Here is a 22,463-nt window from a genome sequence, read left to right as displayed (position 1 = left end):
TAGGCTCCAAAAAAGGAGCGTAGAGCATTTTTAACGCAGCTTCAACTCTCGATACCAGAGTTGCTTACGGACGCGGCCAGCCTAAAAAACGTGCTCGTGCACGATTCCCCCATAGGAAACAATGGGGCTGTTTGAGCTGAAAAAAAACCAAACACCTGCAAAAAAGCCGCGCTCCGCTCCTAACGCAGCCCCATTGTTTGCTATGCGGTAACCCTTCCTACGTCTGCACTTAACACTCTAACATGTACCCCGAGTCTAAACACCCCTAACCTTACACTTATTAACCCCTAATCTGCCGCCCCCGCTATCGCTGACCCCTGCATATTATTATTAACCCCTAATCTGCCGCTCCGTAAACCGCCGCTACTTACATTATCCCTATGTACCCCTAATCTGCTGCCCTAACATCGCCGACCCCTATATTATATTTATTAACCCCTAATCTGCCCCCCACAACGTCGCCTCCACCTGCCTACACTTATTAACCCCTAATCTGCCGAGCGGACCTGAGCGCTACTATAATAAAGTTATTAACCCCTAATCCGCCTCACTAACCCTATCATAAATAGTATTAACTCCTAATCTGCCCTCCCTAACATCGCCGACACCTAACTTCAAACATTAACCCCTAATCTGCCGACCGGAGCTCACCGCTATTCTAATAAATGTATTAACCCCTAAAGCTAAGTCTAACCCTAACACTAACACCCCCCTAAGTTAAATATAATTTAAATCTAACGAAATTAATTAACTCTTATTAAATAAATTATTCCTATTTAAAGCTAAATACTTACCTGTAAAATAAATCCTAATATAGCTACAATATAAATTATAATTATATTATAGCTATTTTAGGATTTATATTTATTTTACAGGTAACTTTGTATTTATTTTAACCAGGTACAATAGCTATTAAATAGTTAAGAACTATTTAATAGCTAAAATAGTTAAAATAATTACAAATTTACCTGTAAAAGAAATCCTAACCTAAGTTACAAATAAACACTAGATTATCAATAAATTAATTAAATAAACTACCTACAATTACCTACAATTAACCTAACACTACACTATCAATAAATTAATTAAATACAATTGCTACAAATAAATACAATTAAATAAAAAAATGCCCTACCTTATTCTAAATTACTAAAGTTCAAAGCTCTTTTACCTTACCAGCCCTGAACAGGGCCCTTTGCGGGGCATGCCCCAAGAAATACAGCTCTTTTGCCTGTAAAAAAAAACATACAATACCCAAGCCCCCCAACATTACAATCCACCACCCACATACCCCTAATCTAACCCAAACCCCCCTTAAATAAACCTAAAACTAAGCCCCTGAAGATCATCCTACCTTGTCTTCACCATACCAGGTTCACCGATCGGTCCAGAAGAGCTCCTCCGATGTCCTGATCCAAGCCCAAGCGGGGGGCTGAAGAGGTCCATGATCCGGCTGAAGTCTTCATCCAAGCGGGGCAGAAGAGGTCTTCCATCCGATTGAAGACTTCATCCAAGCGGCATCCATCCGGAGCGAAGCGGCAGCATCCTGAAGACCTCCACCGCGGAACATCCATCCTGGCCGACGACTGAACGACGAATGACGGTTCCTTTAAATGACGTCATCCAAGATGGCGTCCCTCGAATTCCGATTGGATGAAGACTTCAGCCGGATCATGGACCTCTTCAGTCCCCCGCTTGGGCTTGGATCAGGACATCGGAGGAGCTCTTCTGGACCGATCGGTGAACCTGGTATGGTGAAGACAAGGTAGGATGATCTTCAGGGGCTTAGTGTTAGGTTTATTTAAGGGGGGTTTGCGTTAGATTAGGGGTATGTGGGTGGTGGGTTGTAATGTTGGGGGGCTTGGGTATTGTATGTTTTTTTTTACAGGCAAAAGAGCTGTATTTCTTGGGGCATGCCCCGCAAAGGGCCCTGTTCAGGGCTGGTAAGGTAAAAGAGCTTTGAACTTTAGTAATTTAGAATAGGGTAGGGCATTTTTTTATTTTGGGGGGCTTTGTTATTTTATTAGGGGGCTTAGAGTAGGTGTAATTAGTTTAAAATTGTTGTAATATTTTTCTTATGTTTGTAAATATTTTTTTTATTTTTTGTAACTTAGTTCTTTTTTATTTTTTGTACTTTAGCTAGTTTATTTAATTGTATTTATTTGTAGCAATTGTATTTAATTAATTTATTGATAGTATAGTGTTAGGTTAATTGTAGGTAATTGTAGGTAGTTTATTTAATTAATTTATTGATAGTCTAGTGTTAGGTTAATTTGTAACTTAGGTTAGGATTTCTTTTACAGGTAAATTTGTAATTATTTTAACTATTTTAGCTATTAAATAGTTCTTAACTATTTAATAGCTATTGTACCTGGTTAAAATAAATACAAAGTTACCTGTAAAATAAATATAAATCCTAAAATAGCTATAATATAATTATAATTTATATTGTAGCTATATTAGGATTTATTTTACAGGTAAGTATTTAGCTTTAAATAGGAATAATTTATTTAATAAGAGTTAATTAATTTCGTTAGATTTAAATTATATTTAATTTAGGGGGGTGTTAGTATTAGGGTTAGACTTAGCTTTAGGGGTTAATACATTTATTAGAATAGCGGCGAGATTCGGTCGGCAGATTAGGGGTTAATAATTGAAGTTAGGTGTCGGCGATGTTAGGGAGGGCAGATTAGGGGTTAATACTATTTATGATAGGGTTAGTGAGGCGGATTAGGGGTTAATAACTTTATTATAATAGCGGTGCGGTCCGGTCGGCAGATTAGGGGTTAATAAGTGTAGGCAGGTGGAGGCGACGTTGAGGGGGGCAGATTAGGGGTTAATAAATATAATATAGGGGTCGGCGGTGTTAGGGGCAGCAGATTAGGGGTACATAAGGATAACGTAGGTGGCGGCGCTTTGCGGTCGGCAGATTAGGGGTTAATAAGTGTAGGCAGGTGGAGGCGACGTTGAGGGGGGCAGATTAGGGGTTAATAAATATAATACAGGGGTCGGCGGTGTTAGGGGCAGCAGATTAGGGGTACATAAGTATAACGTAGGTGGCGGTCGGCAGATTAGGGGTTAAAAAATTTTTTTCGAGTGACGGCGATGTGGGGGGACCTCGGTTTAGGGGTACATAGGTAGTTTATGGGTGTTAGTGTACTTTAGAGCACAGTAGTTAAAGTGACAGTCTACACCAACATTTTTCTTACTTTAAAAGATAGATAATCCCTTTATTACCCATTCCCTGTTTTTGCATAACCAACACAGTTATATTAATATACTTTTTACCTCTGTGATTAACTTGTATCTAAGCCTTTGCAGACAACCTCCTTATCTAAGTGCCTTTGACAGACATGCAGTGTAGTCAATCAGAGAAGACTCCCAAATAACTTCACGGGAGTGAGCTCAATGTTATCTATATGACACATGTGAACTAGCACAGTCTAACTGTGAAAAACTTTCAAAATGCTCTGAGCTAGGAGGCGGTTTTCAACTGTTTAGAAATCAGTTTGAGCCTAGCTAGGTTTAGCTTTTCAAAAACACCACCAAGGGAAAAAAGCAAATTTGATGATAAAATTAAATTGGAAAGTTGTTTAAAATTGCATGCCCTATCTGAATCATGAAAGTTTAGTTTTAACTAGACTGTCCCTTTAAGAGCTTTATAAACCGGCGTTAGCCCAGAAAGCTCTTAACTACTGACTTTTTTCCTGCGGCTGGAGTTTTGTCGTTAGATGTCTAACGCTCACTTCAGAAACGACTCTAAATACCGGAGTTATAAAAATCCCATTGAAAAGATAGGATACGCAATTTACGTAAGGGGATCTGCGGTATGGAAAAGTCGCGGCTGGAAAGTGAGCGTTAGACCCTATTTTGAGTGACTCCAAATACCGGCGGTAGCCTAAAACCAGCGTTAGGAGCCTCTAACGCTGGTTTTCACGGCTACCGCCAAACTCCAAATCTAGACCTTAGGGTTTATTTTACAGGTAAGTTTTTAGTTTTAAATAGAAATAATTTATTAAAGTATTGTGTAGTGTTAGGTGTAATTGTAACTTAGGTTAGTTTTTATTTTACAGGTAAATTTCTCTTTATTTTAGCTAGGTAGCTATTAAATAGTTAATAACTATTTAATAGCTATTGTACCTAGTTAAAATAAATTGAAAGTTGCCTGTAAAACAAAAATAAATCCTAAGATAGCTACAATATAATTATTCTAACTAGTTAAAATAAATAAAAAGTTACCTGTAAAATAATTATAAATCCTAAAATAGCTACAATGTAATTATTAATTACATTGTAGCTATCTTAGGGTTTATTTTACAGGTAAGTATTTAGTTTTAAATAGAAATAATTTATTAAAGTATAGCGTAGTGTTAGGTGTAATTGTAACTTAGGTTAGTTTTTATTTTACAGGTAAATTTCTCTTTATTTTAGCTAGGTAGCTATTAAATAGTTAATAACTATTTAATAGCTATTGTACCTAGTTAAAATAAATTGAAGTTGCCTGTAAAACAAAAATAAATCCTAAGATAGCTACAATATAATTATTATTTATATTGTAGCTATATTAGGGTTTATTTTAAAGGTAAGTATTTAGTTTTAAATAGGATTAAAGTAGTTTATAAGAGTAATATTATTTAGATTTATTTAATTAATATTGAAGTTAGGGGGGTGTTAGGGTTAGACTTAGGTTTAGGGGTTAATCATTTTATTACAGTGGCGGCGGTGTAGTGGGGGGCAGGATAGGGGTTAATACATTTATTATAGGTGGCGACGGTATAGGGGAGCAGGATAGGGGTTAATAGGTATAATGTAGGTGGCTGCAGGGTCTGGGAGCGGCGGTTTAGGAGTTAATACATATATTATAGTTGCGGCGGGGACTGGGAGCGGCGGTTTAGGGGTTAACATAATTAGTATAGCTTGCGGTGGGCTCCGGGAGCGGCGGTTTAGGGGTTAATCAGTTTATTAAAGTGGCGGTGGGCTCCGGGAGCGGCGGTTTAGGGGTTAATACATTTATTTAGTTGTAGGGGGGGACAGATTAGGGGTGTTTAGACTCGGGGTACGTGTTAGGGGTAGACAGCTCCCATAGGAATCAATGGGATGTCTGGCAGCAGCGAACATGAACTTTCGCTATGGTCAGACTCCCATTGATTCCTATGGGATCCGCCACCTCCAGGGCGGCGGATTGAAAAGCAGGTACGCTGGGCCGGAAAAGTGCTGAGCGTACCTGCTAGTTTTTTTTATAACTAGCAAAAGTAGTCAGATTGTGCTGAACTTGTGTTCGGAACATCTGAAGCTTACGTCACTAAATTCTGCTTTTGCCGGTCTCTAGCCTTTGATAACTAAGGCAAATCAGCCTCGCCACAAATACGCTGCGGAATTCCAGCATATTTGAGGTTGACGGCTTGATAAATAGGCCCCCATGGGTGATGGGGCATGGATGTACTGAGGGTAAAGATCCAGAATACTTCTCTAAGATTTAACTTACTCTCTCTATTCCACCCTCTTCTCCAGATGGGAACGTGATCAATTCCTTGCACAGTTAACAGAATAGAGTCAGAATTTTGAAACTCCCTAAAATGCTTGGCTATGGGGGTATCAGATTCAGGGTCTTCAATAGATCTTATGTGCTCCAAAACCCTGTCCTTTAGGGGTCTCTTAGTTTTCCCCACATACTGTTTTAAGCACCCCCTGCAGGTCAATAAGTATATTACATGTGTGGTTGCACAATTGATGTAGAAATTAATTTTGTGTGGTACGATCTGTGTGGGTAGAGGTAAAATTAATTCCATCTACTACATAGTCACAAGTTTTTCCATATGTCTCTTCTACATTTAAAGAAATCCTTCCTTTGCTTTAACCAACATGACTTAGTATCCCTTGGAAGATCTGAAGGAAAGACATAGTTGCCTATTGTCTTTACTTTCTTTGAAATAAAGTCACAGCCATCTTGCACTATCTTTTTCAGTATAGAATCAGTGTATAAAATTGGAATACATTCCTTAATTATGTTACATATACCTCTATATTCCACTCTATATATTGTTATAACATTGGGTTTTTGATTTTTCTTTGTAGATGACTTAGGTTTATAGCTCAGCAATTGCTCTCTAGGGATGAGATCTATCTCTGTTTTAGCTTTATTTAAAATCCCTTCATCATATCCTATCTCTCTTAGTTGTTGTGTAATGATATGTACTTACTCCAAATAACTCTCTTGATTGGTACAATTTCTTTTTGCCCTTATGAACTGACCTTTAGGGATACCATGTACTGTATGTCGTGGATGGCATGAACTGTATTCTAGTATAGAGAATAAGTTAAATTTTAGAGAAGTATTCTGGATCTTTACCCTCAGTACATCTATCCCCCATCGTCTCAATTTTAGAAAGGATATTGATTTATATGTTTGAAACAATGTCTGGATGAGTTCACAGACTTTGGAATGTTTGATGAAAACGTATTTGGGAAATGTACTGCATATATATTTAAACTATTTTGTGAAAATATTTGGAAGTACATTGGCGAGTAATCATGTGTAAACTATTTTGTAACTTATCTGTCACTAATGGATATATGATGGAAACATTTGTAGCAATATTGTATAACTATGGACTGTTTTGTTTGCTTAATTTACTGTGTAGCATAGAATGTATTAAAATGTACTGTAACTTTAAAAGGAAATGTGAATATAAGCCGGTGCTCCTATAGCATGGCTTCACTTTCTATGCTGAATATCTATGTAGTAGTCATGGCTGTTTATGAATATTACTAGTCCTAAAGCACGTGTACACGGGCCAATTTTTTAACTACTGTTGTTCCAACCCTTGCTCTCTCTCTCTCCCCACTCTCTTTTGCACTCTCTCTCCCCCCTCTCTTTTAAGCTCTCTCTCTCCACCCTCTTTTGCTCTCTCTCTCCCCTCTCTTTTGAGCTCTCTCTCTCCCCCTCTTTTTCTCTCTTTCTCCCCTCTTGTGCTCTCTCTCTCCCCCTCTTCTGCTCTCCCTCCCTTTTGCTCTCTCTCTCCCCCCTCTTTTGCTCTCTCCCCCTCTCTCTCTTTTGCTCTCTCTTCCCCTCTCTTTTGCTCTCTCTCCCCCTCTCTTTTGTGCTCACTCTCCCCCCTCTCTTGTGTGCTCACTCTCCCCCCTCTCTTGTGTGCTCACTCTCCCCCCTCTCTTGTGTGCTCACTCTCCCCCTCTCTTGTGTGCTCACTCTCCCCCCTCTCTTGTGTGCTCACTCTCCCCCTCTCTTGTGTGCTCACTCTCCCCCCTCTCTTGTGTGCTCACTCTCCCCCTCTCTTGTGTGCTCACTCTCCCCCCTCTCTTTTGTGCTCACTCTCCCCCCTCTCTTTTGTGCTCACTCCCCCCTCTCTTTTGTGCTCACTCCCCCCCTCCTCCTTCCATCAGTGCTATCGCAAAATGATCCCTTATGTGCTGCAGGACCCTGTCAGCTGGCCGGCTTCCCAAGTGTTATTCATTTTCAGGGTCTGCACAGGGAGCGCTAGGGAGATGCCAGAGTCCTGAAGGATGCATGCTTGCATGCTGTGTACCTCAAGCTCCCTATCTCGCGGCAGACCTCACAGGTTCCACTGACCTCGCTCCAAGCCGACACTGATTTTAATGTTAAGGCCAGGTATGTTTGTCTCTACTGCGCATGACTGCATCTGACAAACATACCTGGCCTTTTATTATATAGGATTGGTAAAATTCAAAATGCCAGGGTTGTTGCACAGGATAAATACAGGGAGTGCAGAATTATTAGGCAAGTTGTATTTTTGAGGATTAATTTTATTATTGAACAACAACCATGTTCTCAATGAACCCAAAAATCTCATTAATATCAAAGCTGAATAGTTTTGGAAGTAGTTTTTAGTTTGTTTTTAGTTATAGCTATTTTAGGGGGATATCTGTGTGTGCAGGTGACTATTACTGTGCATAATTATTAGGCAACTTAACAAAAAACAAATATATACCCATTTCAAATATTTATTTTTACCAGTGAAACCAATATAACAGCTCAACATTCACAAATATACATTTCTGACATTCAAAAACAAAACAAAAACAAATCAGTGACTAATATAGCCACCTTTCTTTGCAAGGACACTCAAAAGCCTGCCATCCATGGATTCTGTCAGTGTTTTGATCTGTTCACCATCGACATTGCATGCAGCAGCAACCACAGCCTCCCAGACACTGTTCAGAGAGGTATACTGTTTTCCCTCCTTGTAAATCTCACATTTGATGATGGACCACATGTTCTCAATGGGGTTCAGATCAGGTGAACAAGGAGGCCATGTCATTAGATTTTCTTCTTTTATACCCTTTCTTGCCAGCCACGCTGTGGAGTACTTGGACAGGTGTGATGGAGCATTGTCCTGCATGAAAATCATGTTTTTCTTGAAGGATGCAGACTTCTTCCTGTACCACTGCTTGAAGAAGGTGTCTTCCAGAAACTGGCAGTAGGACTGGGAGTTGAGCTTGACTCCATCCTCAACCCGAAAAGGCCCCACAAGCTCATCTTTGATGATACCAGCCCAAACCAGTACTCCACCTCCACCTTGCTGGCGTCTGAGTCGGACTGGAGCTCTCTGCCTTTACCAATCCAGCCACGGGCCCATCCATCTGGCCCATCAAGACTCACTCTCATTTCATCAGTCCATAAAACCTCAGAAAAATCAGTCTTGAGATATTTCTTGGCCCAGTCTTGACGTTTCAGCTTGTGTGTCTTGTTCAGTGGTGGTCGTCTTTCAGCCTTTCTTACCTTGGCCATGTCTCTGAGTATTGCACACCTTGTGCTTTTGGGCACTCCAGTGATGTTGCAGCTCTGAAATATGGCCAAACTGGTGGCAAGTGGCATCTTGGCAGCTGCACGCTTGACTTTTCTCAGTTCATGGGCAGTTATTTTGCACCTTGGTTTTTCCACACGCTTCTTGCGACCCTGTTGACTATTTTGAATGAAACGCTTGATTGTTCGATGATCACGCTTCAGAAGCTTTGCAATTTTAAGAGTGCTGCATCCCTCTGCAAGATATCTCACTATGTTTGACTTTTCTGAGCCAGTCAAGTCCTTCTTTTGACCCATTTTGCCAAAGGAAAGGAAGTTGCCTAATAATTATGCACACCTGATATAGGGTGTTGATGTCATTAGACCACACCCATTCTCATTACAGAGATGCACATCACCTAATATGCTTAATTGGTAGTAGGCTTTCGAGCCTATACAGCTTGGAGTAAGACAACATGCATAAAGAGGATGATGTGGTCAAAATACTAATTTGCCTAATAATTCTGCACTCCCTGTACACTTAAAAAAACAATTCACCCTTGGTTGATTGTGCACATTGAAGGCTTGGTCAGCAAAGTTTCTAAATGAAGCCCCCCTCTAGAGAACCTGCACTTTTCTTGTAAACATAAGAAAAACAAAAAATACTATAGAAATACAAGTTCCAAATGAAGCCTGGTTAACAATCTTCACGTTACTTTATTCCAGTTAAAAGCATACGGGAAACATGTAGATTTCTTCCATGGCAGAACAAAGTCTGACCGGTTTCGGTCTAAAAGATCGTAATCATAGACTTTTTAAAGCTGCTGATGCCTTTGGACAAAGAGCCGGTTCCGGGCCTGATTGGAGGAAGCAAGGTCACATGATGGTACGCAGCATGCAATAATCAGGAGTTTGCTGAGTAAGGAAATCTGTCTCTCACACTGACATCACGGTCAAGCTGCACATCTACAGACCACAACCAGGAGCCTAAGTTTGTTCTAATACTGGGTGAGTGAAGAGTTGGATGCACTTGGAGGACATTGTATTTGACACTATCTGGGACCTGACTCTGCTTTACCCTCATGCTGATTCCTGCTCAATGCCCCCGGCTGGACGATTGGTATGTTCTTTTGATTTCACTAATGGCAGAGCTAGTGGATGGTTAATAAGCTTGTGATTTATGTTGGTCCTAATCGACATTAATGGAAGATACATGATTTATGCTGCATGCTGCAGAGTGCATTTTACATCTCATTGAAGTCTCACCTGGTATATGGAAACACTGCTCGTGTTTGACTGTCCATTTGACGCCTTTCACATTAATACTTTACAGTACCACTAATTTGTTTGTTATATTTTTTTAAAAAAATACTGTTCTGACTGGAATCTCATCATACTGGGCAAATACTGTCTGGAGTGTTTTGTTATAGATCATGGACTGCCTTTTATGTGGCAAAATTAGCAGCTGCTGTAAAAAAAGTTTTAGGCTGTATCTATAGGTTCATACATGTGAATCGGGAGTGCGTGGGGGCGCTTTAGATTTTGGTGCTTACAGGCACCTGGGCTGTAAATCCGGCCCTGGTTGTATATAAGAATTTTACCCTATTTTTTTATTTATTTAAATAATTTACATTTCTCAATAATAATGGAGAGATAGAGAAAAAGAGAGGAAATTGGAGAGAGAGTAAAGTCAGATCGTGAAGAGAGATAAACGTTGCACTTTCTCTTTTATATTTTGATACATTTAAATTTAGATCTAGCGGTGATTTTACAAATTATGAATATGTTTTAAAGTTTCTGTGTTACTTTTGCAAATTAGGGTCATAGTTTGTATATTTCTGTGTATCTTTTACAAATTACATTGCAAACTCAAAATGACAGTTTCAGAAAGTGGGATGGACAGGGCAGTTTCCTGGGTATGTCTGAAGCTTTCTCACAATTCTTGTGAAATGATGTAAGCATTTTAAACAAGCTGGTCTCACTGATTTCTCTCAGCGGCTGTATGCAGGTGAAGTTTGTTCAACACTCCCGATCCACTTATTTTAACTAACAGAAAAGTAATATATGCTAAAATATAGACAAAAGCATGTTAAATTGTAGTGAAATCATTTCAGTTTAGTTTGTAATTGATGCAAACTGAGCCTTTATATCAGCCCAATCAGTTCTCCAGTTTTCTTTTCTCTCCCATGTAATATTTTGCATTACAGAGAGCCTCATTACTTTCTATGGAAGGCATTCCTCATCTCTCTGGGACTTCTAGGTTCCAATTTTTTTTATTTTTTTTTAGAAAATTTCCAAACTAGAGAATGTTTGATTATCTGGCCCATAGAAAGTAATGAAGCTCTCTGGGAAACTGAAGCTGACAGTTTTTCAGTTTTATTTAAATAGAAGTGATGTGATTTGTAAAAAATACACATACATATATAAAGTATGAGACTAATTTGTTAAAGTTACACATGAACTATGAAGGAATAATCAGAATTTGTAAAGTCACAATCCTTAATTCACTGCTGTTTACAAAATAAAATACAAAAAAAGTGCAAAGTTTAAATTTAATAAAAGTTAATCTGAAGTGTAAAGTGATATAAAATACAAAGCATAATATGTACATGCAGCAGAAGTGTCATGTCATGCAATGCTATAAAATGCTGTAAATCAAAATCTGCATTTTAAAAATGTCAATAGGGATCTAGCAGTGCTGGGGGATCATTTTAGTTTATCTCACCTGAGCGGAGAGGTTTTAAACATAAGGCCCAAGTGGAGAGAGGTGGAAACAGACGTTGAGTGGAGATAATGGAAAGAGCAGGGAGAAAAAGTGAGAAGAGAATAATAGAGAAGGTAGAGAGGGAGAAAGGTGAGAAGGGGATAGAGATGGAGAAGGGAGTGAAAAGGAAGAGAAAGGTGGAGGTAGAGTGAAGAGAAAGAGGATGGGGAGAGATAAGTAGGAAAGATGGAAAAGAGAGTAGAAAGTGAAGAGAGAAGGGAGTGAAGAGGAAGACAGAGGGGAGGAGACAGGGAGAGAGTGAAAAGAAAGATTAAGGGAGATATGAGAGAAAGAGAGAAATGAGGGGGCAGAGAGGAGTTAGTAAAGAGAAAGGAGATAATAAGAAGAGAGGAGAGCAGGGAGAGAGTGAGTATAATAAAACTATCACATCTGGTTGCATATGGGTTAAATGTTGTGTTCTACTATGAGCTGCAGGGAGGGAACCTAGGAGAAGCAAGACTATGGGGTAAATATATTATTAAATAGCGCTCCACTTGCAATCTAGCCCAAAATCAGTGTGCTTGGGATCATTATGATGCTGAAAAATAGAACCATTCCCAATCAGGAGCTTTCCAGAAGTAATGGCATGATGAATTAAAACCTTTTCAGTATTCATGATCTCATCAATTTGGACAATATCGTCAACACCACTGGCAGAAATGCAGCTCAAAACCTGGACAGACCATCCACCATGTTTTACTGAAGGTCGCAAGTACTTATTCTTCCATCTCTCTCCAACTCTTCTTCTCACAAATTGTCAACTATTGGACCCAAACATTTAAAACTTGGATTTGTCACCCCATAATTCTCTTTTCCACTGATCTTCATTCCAACCTTTGTGAGCTTTAGTATCTCTTAGCCTTTTCACCCTGTTCCCCTTCCATAAAAGTGGTTTCTTGGCTGCTACCCTTTCACAAAGACCATTCCTGATCAAGCTTATTTGGACTGTAGACGGGTCAACTTGGCATCCCGATGAAGCTGCCAGATGCTGAGCCAGGTCCTTGCTGGACTTCTTCCAGTATCTCAAAGAAGAAACTCTGAGAAACTTCTCATCAGATTTTGAAAGTTTTCCAGTCCTTTGTCCTTCACCTCTCCTGATTCTTCAAATTTCTTAATAACAGCTTGAATACCACATCTTAAATATATCTAGTTTGTTTACTGATTTCCCTTTGAGTAGTCTTGCTGATGCAAAACTATGATTTTATGTCTGTCAAATTTTGTGATCTTTGGCATTTTGAATGGAATGATGTGATTGAAAGTTGGTCTTATTAGCAAGCTTCCAATGAATTAAACTCATACCACATGTGTATGCAGTACGCAAACGTCTTGCACAAACCTGGTGTAATATACATTTTTCCCAGCAGTAATTTTGACACAAAATAGTAAGACAAATACAGGTGTTAGCAATGACATTAATTAGGGTTCCATTCAGTTTAGGTTTACGAGAGCCAGGTTCCTGCTATTGCTCAAGTCTAAAGGGAGGTCACACTAAATACTTGCCACTTTAGCCTATAGAAGCCTTTTTTCAATTTTTTTAATACTGCATACAAATATGCTGTATTTTCTAGTTGTATTCTAATAATTATATATGGTCATTATACCATTGCTAAAACAACAAATCTAATGGTGGCCTAAGACTTTTTGCATAGTATAGTGAATATATATATATGTCATGATTGATTGTACGTATTAGCTTTTTTTATACAAGTTCAATAGCACATTATCTTGCATACTAGAATATACATTAAGTTTGTAAATTAAGTTTGTATAGGTGTTCCTTTAACCTTTTAAGGCCGTTATGGTGACCTATTCCATCCTAACCGTGCCGGGCTTTAGTGCCGTTAGGACGGAATAGAACGTCCTAGCCTTTTGGCTGTCCTGAAGCCAAAGGCACTTCCTGGATGTGATTGCGGTCTGGAGGGCGTGTCTAGCGTCATAGGGACACCCTCTGACCCGATCCCATCATTGAAATCTGTTTACATTCAATTTGTTTACATCGGAACGTTGTTCTGATGTAGACAAAGTAACCTGGTCATCAAAGGGTTAAAGAGTTAAAAATGTGTAGCTTAATAAAGACAATGTTTACAATTTCAATTTAAAAATCAGAAACTGCATACTCACAGCTGTGCACATCATATAGCCCAAACCGAAATCAAAACGGCATTGCTCATTCATAGAATAATGAATCCCTGGGAGCTGTGGGAGGGAAGGCCAATCGTGCTCAAAAGGATCATCACGCAGACAATCATAGGAACTGCAATGTAAACATTATGCTGTGGTTTATGGTACAGTGATCTTAATTATTTTTGTTTGTATAACCAGTGACCCTATGCAAAACTTACATAATCTTAATCTAATTATACATCATATTCTACTACTACAAATATACTCTAGTTATAAAAGAATGCATATTTTAACTGAAACTTAAATGATACATGTATTAATATTTCTTTACTAGAAAAATGACATAATCGTTTTTATATAATAGGAGAATAGAGGGGTGCCTTGTGTGTGTATCAGTATGCCAACCAATCAGATATAAGAAAAAGCCAAATGGGTACTCACATTTAGCCCAAGTACACTTATGTACTGGTAGGTGCAGGCTAGTAGCTTGGGGTGTACCAGCTAACACTCTCCAGGTGTAGATTGATCAGTGCAGGGGGATCCTGCCACACTCAGTATGAATAATAAGTTGGTTGCAGCGGTTGTAACTGCTCAAGAAGGTGATAAACCAGTGCTTGTATAAAACAAGTTAGTTTATTAAAATCAAGATTAAAAAACATTAACAAGCAATGGTTATAATGCAATGCGTTTCTCAGCCCCAACATGGACTGTTTCATCAGGCATAGTACACCTGTACTATGCCTGATGAAACAGCCCATGTTGGGGCTGAGAAACGCGTTGCATTATAACCATTGCTTGTTAAAGCTTTTAATCTTGTTTTTAATAAACTAACTTGTTTTATCATTCACCATTAAGAAGAAGCACCTATAAGCCAATCATCATTAGAAGGAAGTACTCTACTTGTACTACAGTGTCTGGTTCTGTCATAATTCCACCTTAACTCCCATCTGTCCACCTTTATTGTTGCCCTATATAAGGCTATCAGCAACACCTGGTTGTTGCTTGATTATTGAAGTTGTGATCTGGATTGTATCCTTGAACTCTCAGCTTATCCTAATTTCAAGCCTCTACCTTCACAGCCTGATATACCTTTGTATATTTTACCCTGCACAACTAATCTGAATTCTCAGCTTACTCTCTCTCAGCATACTTATCAACAGATCTGAGTTCTCTTTTGGCCGTAGCTGGAATCCTGACGTCATCCTTCACCGCCTCGCATCTGAGTCACAACCACCTAACAGACGCTGCTCAGAGCTTAAGCGGCACACGTTTCCCTGCAAACATCCTGTAGCGTCTCTGTCACAGAGCCAGACGCCGCTCCGGTTAAACACCCCACGCTTCTCCACTGTTCAGTAACCGCAAGTATCTTTTTGTTTGCACTCTCAAATTGAACTAATCCTCAAGTAAATGCTATTGGTTACCTGTGCATATTGTCTCTCAAGCCTGAATCACATTTGCCGTATCTAACTGAACTTCCTTGTTTCTCATTTGACCTCAGTCTTATCTATAATTTTCTCTAGAGAGTTTATGTGTCTATTTCACAAATCAATACTTCCATTAACCCTAGAGTATCAAGCTATAACTTGTGGGGTAACCTTATTCAAATAGCTACTAATATAAATCTGCTAATACCTTATGCATCACTCATCTAAAGCTATATGAGCTGAATATAAGGAATCAGCTACAAGCCTAATATTTTAAAACTGTCAGAAAATTAGTTCATGATAGAATAATCAAGCCTTACAATTCATTAAATTTCAACTCTGAACTATGGATCCTGCAGCTATGGCTAATGAAATAACCAGTCTAAACCAGAAGGTTTAACAGAGGTTTAACAGGTTTAACAGAGTTGAAAAATGAAAATAATACTTTGAAACGTATTTTGAATAACTTTATCACGCAAAAGGCTGCTGAACACCCAGAACCTAAAATTAACCCTCCATGTGTGTTTACCGGTACTCGCGCTCGTTTTCGCGAGTTTCGCAACGCCTGTTATTTGATATTTTCAATGAAACCTAAAACATATTACTCTGACAGAGTAAAAGTATGCACTGTGATTTCTTACTTAAGTGGTGAACCTAGGTTGTGGGCGGATACATTTTTTGAAGTTAATGATCCCACATTAGGTTCCCTGGAAGAATTCTTCAAAGCAATGGCCCTCTTGTATGAAGATAGAAACACACAACTAACTGCAGAAAACAACCTGAGAACAATGAAGCAGGGTAAAAGACCTGTTGAAGACTACGTCGCGGAGTTCCAGCTATGGGCCACGGAGTCTCAGTGGAACTCAGTCTCCCTACGCAACCAGTTCAGACTGGGTCTGTCCGAACATCTAAAAGATGAGCTTTCCCGTATTGAATTTCCTGACACCCTAGAGTCACTCATAAAGATCACTATCTCTATGGATAGGAGATACAGGGAACGCCGAGCGGAAAAAGTTCCATCTGAACTCTACCCCAAGAAGTATCACGTACCCCAAGTGGAGAAAACTACTACAAGTCCTGTGCCTATGGAAATTGGAACAATAAAAGGTCCATTAACATATGAGGAAAAACAACGAAGAAGGAATTTAAATCTATGTATGTATTGCGGAAACAAAGACCACACTGTATCCATTTGTCCAAACCTGATGCACCAAAAGAGGGGTAAGATACTGATAATTAATCCACAAGAAAAGTCTAAAGTGATGTCACACTTAACCATTTCATTGTCTTTACAGTGGGATCAACATCTTCTCAGGAATGAAGCAATGATCGATTCAGGGGCATTCGGCATGTTTATGGATCAAACATATGTAACTGTAAATAAAATACCTAGTGTGTCAAAGCAATTTCCTGTGCATGTGAAAGTTATTGATGGATCCACTCATTTAAAAGGTCCTATAACACACCACACCATCCCACTACTAACCACATCAGGTAATGGGCATACTGAATATATCACATTTGATATACTACCTAACTCTATACACCCTGTTATTCTGGGCTTGCCCTGGTTACAGACACATAACCCAAGTATAGATTGGACTGCAAACACTATACAGTTCTCATCTCAATACTGTACCACAACCTGTTACCCCATTCTCGCTTTGAACCACATACAAACTCAAATACCCACAGAATACACCAAATTTTCAGATGTTTTTAACCTGAAAGAAGCAGAAAATTTACCACCATATAGGCCATTCGATTGCCCTATTGACACTAAGCCAAATACCACCATACCTTTTGGTAAGATATAGCCTATGTCTAAAAAAGAGTTGCAACACCTTAGAGAATATCTCGACGAAAATTTAAGAAAAGGGTTTATATCCACCTCCACATCTCCAGCAGCTGCTGGAATGTTTTTTGTGACCAATAAGGATGGCACCTTACGCCCGATTATTGACTATAGGGGTTTAAATGCCATCACAGTGAAAAACCGCTACCCATTTCCACTCATCCCCGAACTTCTAGAAAGATTAACAGATGCCCAAATCTTTACCAAACTTGATTTGAAAGGGGCATATAATCTTATTCGCATGAGGAAGGGAGATGAGTGGAAGACAGCATTCAAGACCCGATATGGCTTATTTCAGTATAATGTTATGCCGTTTGGTTTGACAAATGCTCCAGCGACATTTCAATTTTTTATTAATGAGATTTTTAAGGATTTATTGGAGATTTGCGTAGTGATATATTTAGATGACATCTTAATATATTCAAAATCCATGTCTGACCACATTAAACACGTACGATGGGTTCTAATGAGATTAAGGGAACATCAACTTTATGCTAAGTCTGAAAAATGTCAATTCCATGTAAAGACAATCAAATTCTTGGGTTATATCATCTCCCCAACTGGCATAGAAATGGACCCTGACAAGGTAAAAGCTGTATTGGAATGGCCAACACCTACTAGTTTGAAATCTCTTCAAAGGTTCTTAGGCTTTTCCAACTTTTACAGAAGATTCATACAGGGATATTCTTCTATTGCTCAACCACTAACTAAGTTAACAGGAAAAAACAGATTCAGCTGGACAAACGAAGCAAATGAAGCTTTCAAAAAACTGAAAGCATGTTTCACATCAGCTCCAATCTTACAGCTTCCAGATCCAGATGCGGATTACACTTTAGAAGTTGATGCCTCAAATGTTGGAGTTGGGGCTATTCTATCTCAACAACACGTTGGATCACAAGTTCGCCACCCAGTTGCCTTCTATTCGCGACTCTTGACACCCCCAGAAAGAAATTACTCCGTAGGAGATCTTGAGCTTTTGGCAATAAAAGTCGCTTTGGAACACTGGAGGCATATCTTGGAAGGTACACTCAAACCTTTCTTGGTCCTGACCGACCATAAAAATCTACAATACCTGAAGAAAAATAAGACGCTATCATCACGACAAGTCCTCTGGTCGCTCTTCCTGGATCGCTTCAATCTTCTCATACACTATAGACCAGGTTCCAAAAATACCCAAGCTGATTCTCTTTCCAGAACTTTCCAAAGTATCCCCAAAAAGGAAGGGGCACAAAACATCATTCCCTCTCACAAATTTCTAGCCTCTATTACATCATTCCATTCCGACCTACTAACTGCTCAGCGTATGGATCCCAACATTCCCCAGATGTGTACCAAAGAAACCAAGAGTGGTTTATTTCTCTTTGACAATTTGATATATGTACCGCCAACCCTGAGAAAACAATTACTCCATCATTACCACGATAATCCTCTATCAGGACATCCAGGAATTACCAAAACCCTTGAATTGTTGAATAGAGAGTATTGGTGGCCAAGGATGAAACAAGACATATGTGACCATATCAACAATTGTCAAATCTGTTCCCGAAACAAACGTATACCACACAAACCCTTCGGATTGTTGTCTCCCCTACCCATTCCTGACACACCTTGGCATATGATATCAATGGACTTCATTGTAGATCTACCACCATCAAGGAATCACACTTGTATCTTAGTGGTTGTTGATCATCTCACCCGTATGGGACATTTCATCCCCTTAAAGAAGATCCCTACTGCTACAACCACAGTTAACTACTTTATCTCACCATATTGTAAAATTACACGGACTACCTCTTTCAATAGTAACAGATAGGGGAACACAGTTCACTTCCAGATTCTGGAGGGAATTGTGTCGTCTTATGAAGATTTCACCAAGATTCACAACAGCTTTTCACCCACAGTCTAATGGTTTAACAGAACATCTAAACCAAACTTTGGAACAGTACCTAAGGTGCTACATTTCACATATCCAAGATGACTGGTCTGACTGGCTCACGATGGCAGAGTTCGCCTACAATAATTCAATCAACACTTCCACTTCCACTAAAATGTCACCGTTTTATGCCTCCTATGGATATCATCCGAGAACTATACCCACCCCTACAACCACCTCTTCCTCACCATATGACGTAGCATACTTTACTGAGTTACAAAATACTTTACCTTTATTGAAAAAACATTTGGAGAATGCAAAAAGCAAACAAAAACTTCACTTTGATAAAAAGCATTTACCTCCCCCTCAGTATGCACCAGGTGATCGAGTTTGGTAGAACCTGAAGCTAAAGGTCCCCTGCAAAAAATTGGCAAACCAATTTATTGGACCTTTCAGGATAAAGAAAATCCTCAACCCTAATGCAGTGGTGCTCCATTTACCCAGACATCTAAGGATCCATCCATCTTTCCATGTGTCTCTCTTGAAACCTTACTCTGGACGTTCCGATACACAGCCTGAGAATGATGTCTCTGAGGATACTATATGTGAAGACCAGTCTGAGTTTGAGGTTGAGAAGATCCTCGATTCCCGCAATTGTTGGAGACGGGTGGAATATCTGGTTCGTTGGACTGGCTATGGTCCCGAGGAGGATTCTTGGATTCCCCTGCGAGATGTTCACGCTCCTGATCTACTGCGTGACTTCCATCTTCGTTACCCAACCAAACCTGGCTCGGTGAACCCAGGAGGGTCACCTTGAGAGGGGGGATCTGTCAAAATTCCACCTTAACTCCCATCTGTCCACCTTTATTGTTGCCCTATATAAGGCTATCAGCAACACCTGGTTGTTGCTTGATTATTGAAGTTGTGATCTGGATTGTATCCTTGAACTCTCAGTTTATCCTAATTTCAAGCCTCTACCTTCACAGCCTGATATACCTTTGTATATTTTACCCTGCACAACTAATCTGAATTCTCAGCTTACTCTCTCTCAGCATACTTATCAACAGATCTTAGTTCTCTTTTGGCCGTAGCTGGAATCCTGACGTCATCCTTCACCGCCTCGCATCTGAGTCACAACCACCTAACAGACGCTGCTCAGAGCTTAAGCGGCACACGCTTCCCTGCAAACATCCTGTAGCGTCTCTGTCACAGAGCCAGACGCCGCTCCGGTTAAACACCCCACGCTTCTCCACTGTTCAGTAACCGCAAGTATCTTTTTGTTTGCACTCTCAAATTGAACTAATCCTCATGTAAATGCTATTGGTTACCTGTGCATATTGTCTCTCAAGCCTGAATCACATTTGCTGTATCTAACTGAACTTCCTTGTTTCTCATTTGACCTCAGTCTTATCTATAATTTTCTCTAGAGAGTTTATGTGTCTATTTCACAAATCAATACTTCCATTAACCCTAGAGTATCAAGCTATAACTTGTGGGGTAACCTTATTCAAATAGCTACTAATATAAATCTGCTAATACCTTATGCATCACTCATCTAAAGCTATATGAGCTGAATATAAGGAATCAGCTACAAGCCTAATATTTTAAAACTGTCAGAAAATTAGTTCATGATAGGTTCAATTTAAATAGCTCCCTTACATCAGATAGATAGCTAGATAGATATATAGATGATAGATATATATATATAGATGATAGATAGATAGATAGATAGATAGATACATTGATTCATACTGTAGATACATAGATAAATACATAGATACTTAGATACATACATTATATATATATAGCTCTCTTGATGTCGAGCAGCCTGGAACTTCTGATAGTATGAATTTTTACTACATAAATAAATTCAATGTTGTTTCTTTCTCAAATAAACTGAGAAAGTATAATATTTCAAATTTGTTTTCATAGCATGTCTCACAAGTAAGCATTCCATTATCATGTAGTCATAATAAAAATAATATCAAGTGATATAAAGTGTATACAAAAGACTATTTGTATTATGTATGAAGCCAAGGGGGGGGGGGGGGGGCAATACATTATGTCACAAGATAAATATTTTGGATGGATTTTTTTTTTGCATGTGTGTTAAAACTGAGCTAATCCACCAATTAATCTTGTACTACATTTATTATTTGTTATCATTTTGTAATGCATAAGCTTGTGCTGGAGAAAGCCATCATGATCTAATATTTGAGCATTTAATCAAACACCCAAACCTTGTTTGTTGCACTATGCACATGTGTAATTACAGAACATGTTTTTGAGAACTCACGACCATCCATTTTTGTATGCTGATCATCAATTGTAACTTAAAGGGATACTAAACCTAAATATTTGTTTAATGATTCAGATAGAGCATGCAATTTTAAGCAAATTTCTAATTTACTCCTATTATCAATTTTTCTTCGTTCACTTGCTATCTTTATTTCAAAAGCAGGAATGTAAAGCTTAGATGCCGGCCCATTTTTGGTTCAGAACCTGGGATGCGCTTGCTGATTGGTGGCTAAATGTAGCCATCAATCGGCAAGTGCTATCCAGGGTTCTGTACCAACAATGGGCCGGCTCCTTAGCTTAGATTCCTGCATTTTCAAATAAAGATACCAAGAGAATGAAGAAAAAATGATAATAGGAGTAAATTAGAAAGTTGCTTAAAATTGCATACTCTATCTGAATCATGCAAGAAAAAGTTTGGTGTTAAGTATCCCTTTAACATCATTTGTTTTATTTTTGTTCTGTAGAATAATCTCACAGATACCAAATGCGATAAGTAAGTATATTTTACCATAGGTATATCAGCTATAGGATATTTTCTTCAACAACAAAATGCAGATTTGCCCTCATTAATATTTTCAAACACCTTTATAGAGTTTCTCCTAAAAGGTCATTAAACACCACTTGTGTAAAATGTGCTTGTGACACACTCCTTAGAAAGGCCATGAAACCTATGTAACCTAAGTATTCAAAGTCGTTTTAACAACATAGCTTACAGAATTTGATTTTTGACCTCTCTAGGGAGTGTAGGACAACCAATTTTCTTTTCACACAAAAGCAAAGAGGTATTTAATGCTCCTTTAAAAACAGAGATAAAGTTGTATGAAACCCAAAAATCTTCTTTTGTGATTCAGACAGATTCACATTAAATTTAAAAAATTATTCCAGTTTACTTCTATTATCAAATTTGCTTCATTCCTATGATATTCTTTGTTGAAGAGATACATAGATAGGTTAGTAATTGGGATTAGGGACTTAGCACTTAAATGTATAATAAGTGGAAAACAATCCTATTATTAAACTTTGAATCTGTAAGGATTAAGAGGTTTGCCAGCAATAAATTTGCAATTTTTCAAAACTGGGAAGCACATATAGAGATGCGCCAATAAAGATTTCTGTGTCTCTTTTTTAAATGATATATTGGTGCTTAATAACCTTTTTACAAAATGTCACACTTAGTTCATTCATACTAAGTTTATTGGGTTAATAACAGACACTCCATTCACATACATGTTAAAATCACTTAAACTCCTGAGTTACGTAAATTGGATACTGCTTTTATTTTAGTGTGCAATTGTTGTCGTATTCAGTTGCTTTATAGTTGCTAGGTTTCATATGGTACAATATATTGTATATCATTAATCGTT

General features: G+C 38.7%; 1 protein-coding gene across 1 annotated transcript in view; it reads right to left on the bottom strand.

The window, feature by feature from the left end:
- Positions 1–22,463, bottom strand: part of LOC128663085 (A disintegrin and metalloproteinase with thrombospondin motifs 2-like) — a 914,348-nt gene that overhangs the window by 170,635 nt on the left and 721,250 nt on the right. The window contains exon 9 of the mRNA XM_053717234.1: positions 13,647–13,779. Within this exon, the coding sequence (XP_053573209.1) occupies positions 13,647–13,779 (133 nt within the window). The remainder of the gene's footprint in view (positions 1–13,646; positions 13,780–22,463) is intronic.

Source organism: Bombina bombina, chromosome 6 (assembly GCF_027579735.1).
Source record: "Bombina bombina isolate aBomBom1 chromosome 6, aBomBom1.pri, whole genome shotgun sequence".
In the NCBI taxonomy this organism is placed as follows: domain Eukaryota; kingdom Metazoa; phylum Chordata; class Amphibia; order Anura; family Bombinatoridae; genus Bombina; species Bombina bombina.
The sequence above is the reverse complement of the archived record's forward strand: the minus strand, read 5'-3'. Positions and strand labels throughout refer to the sequence as shown.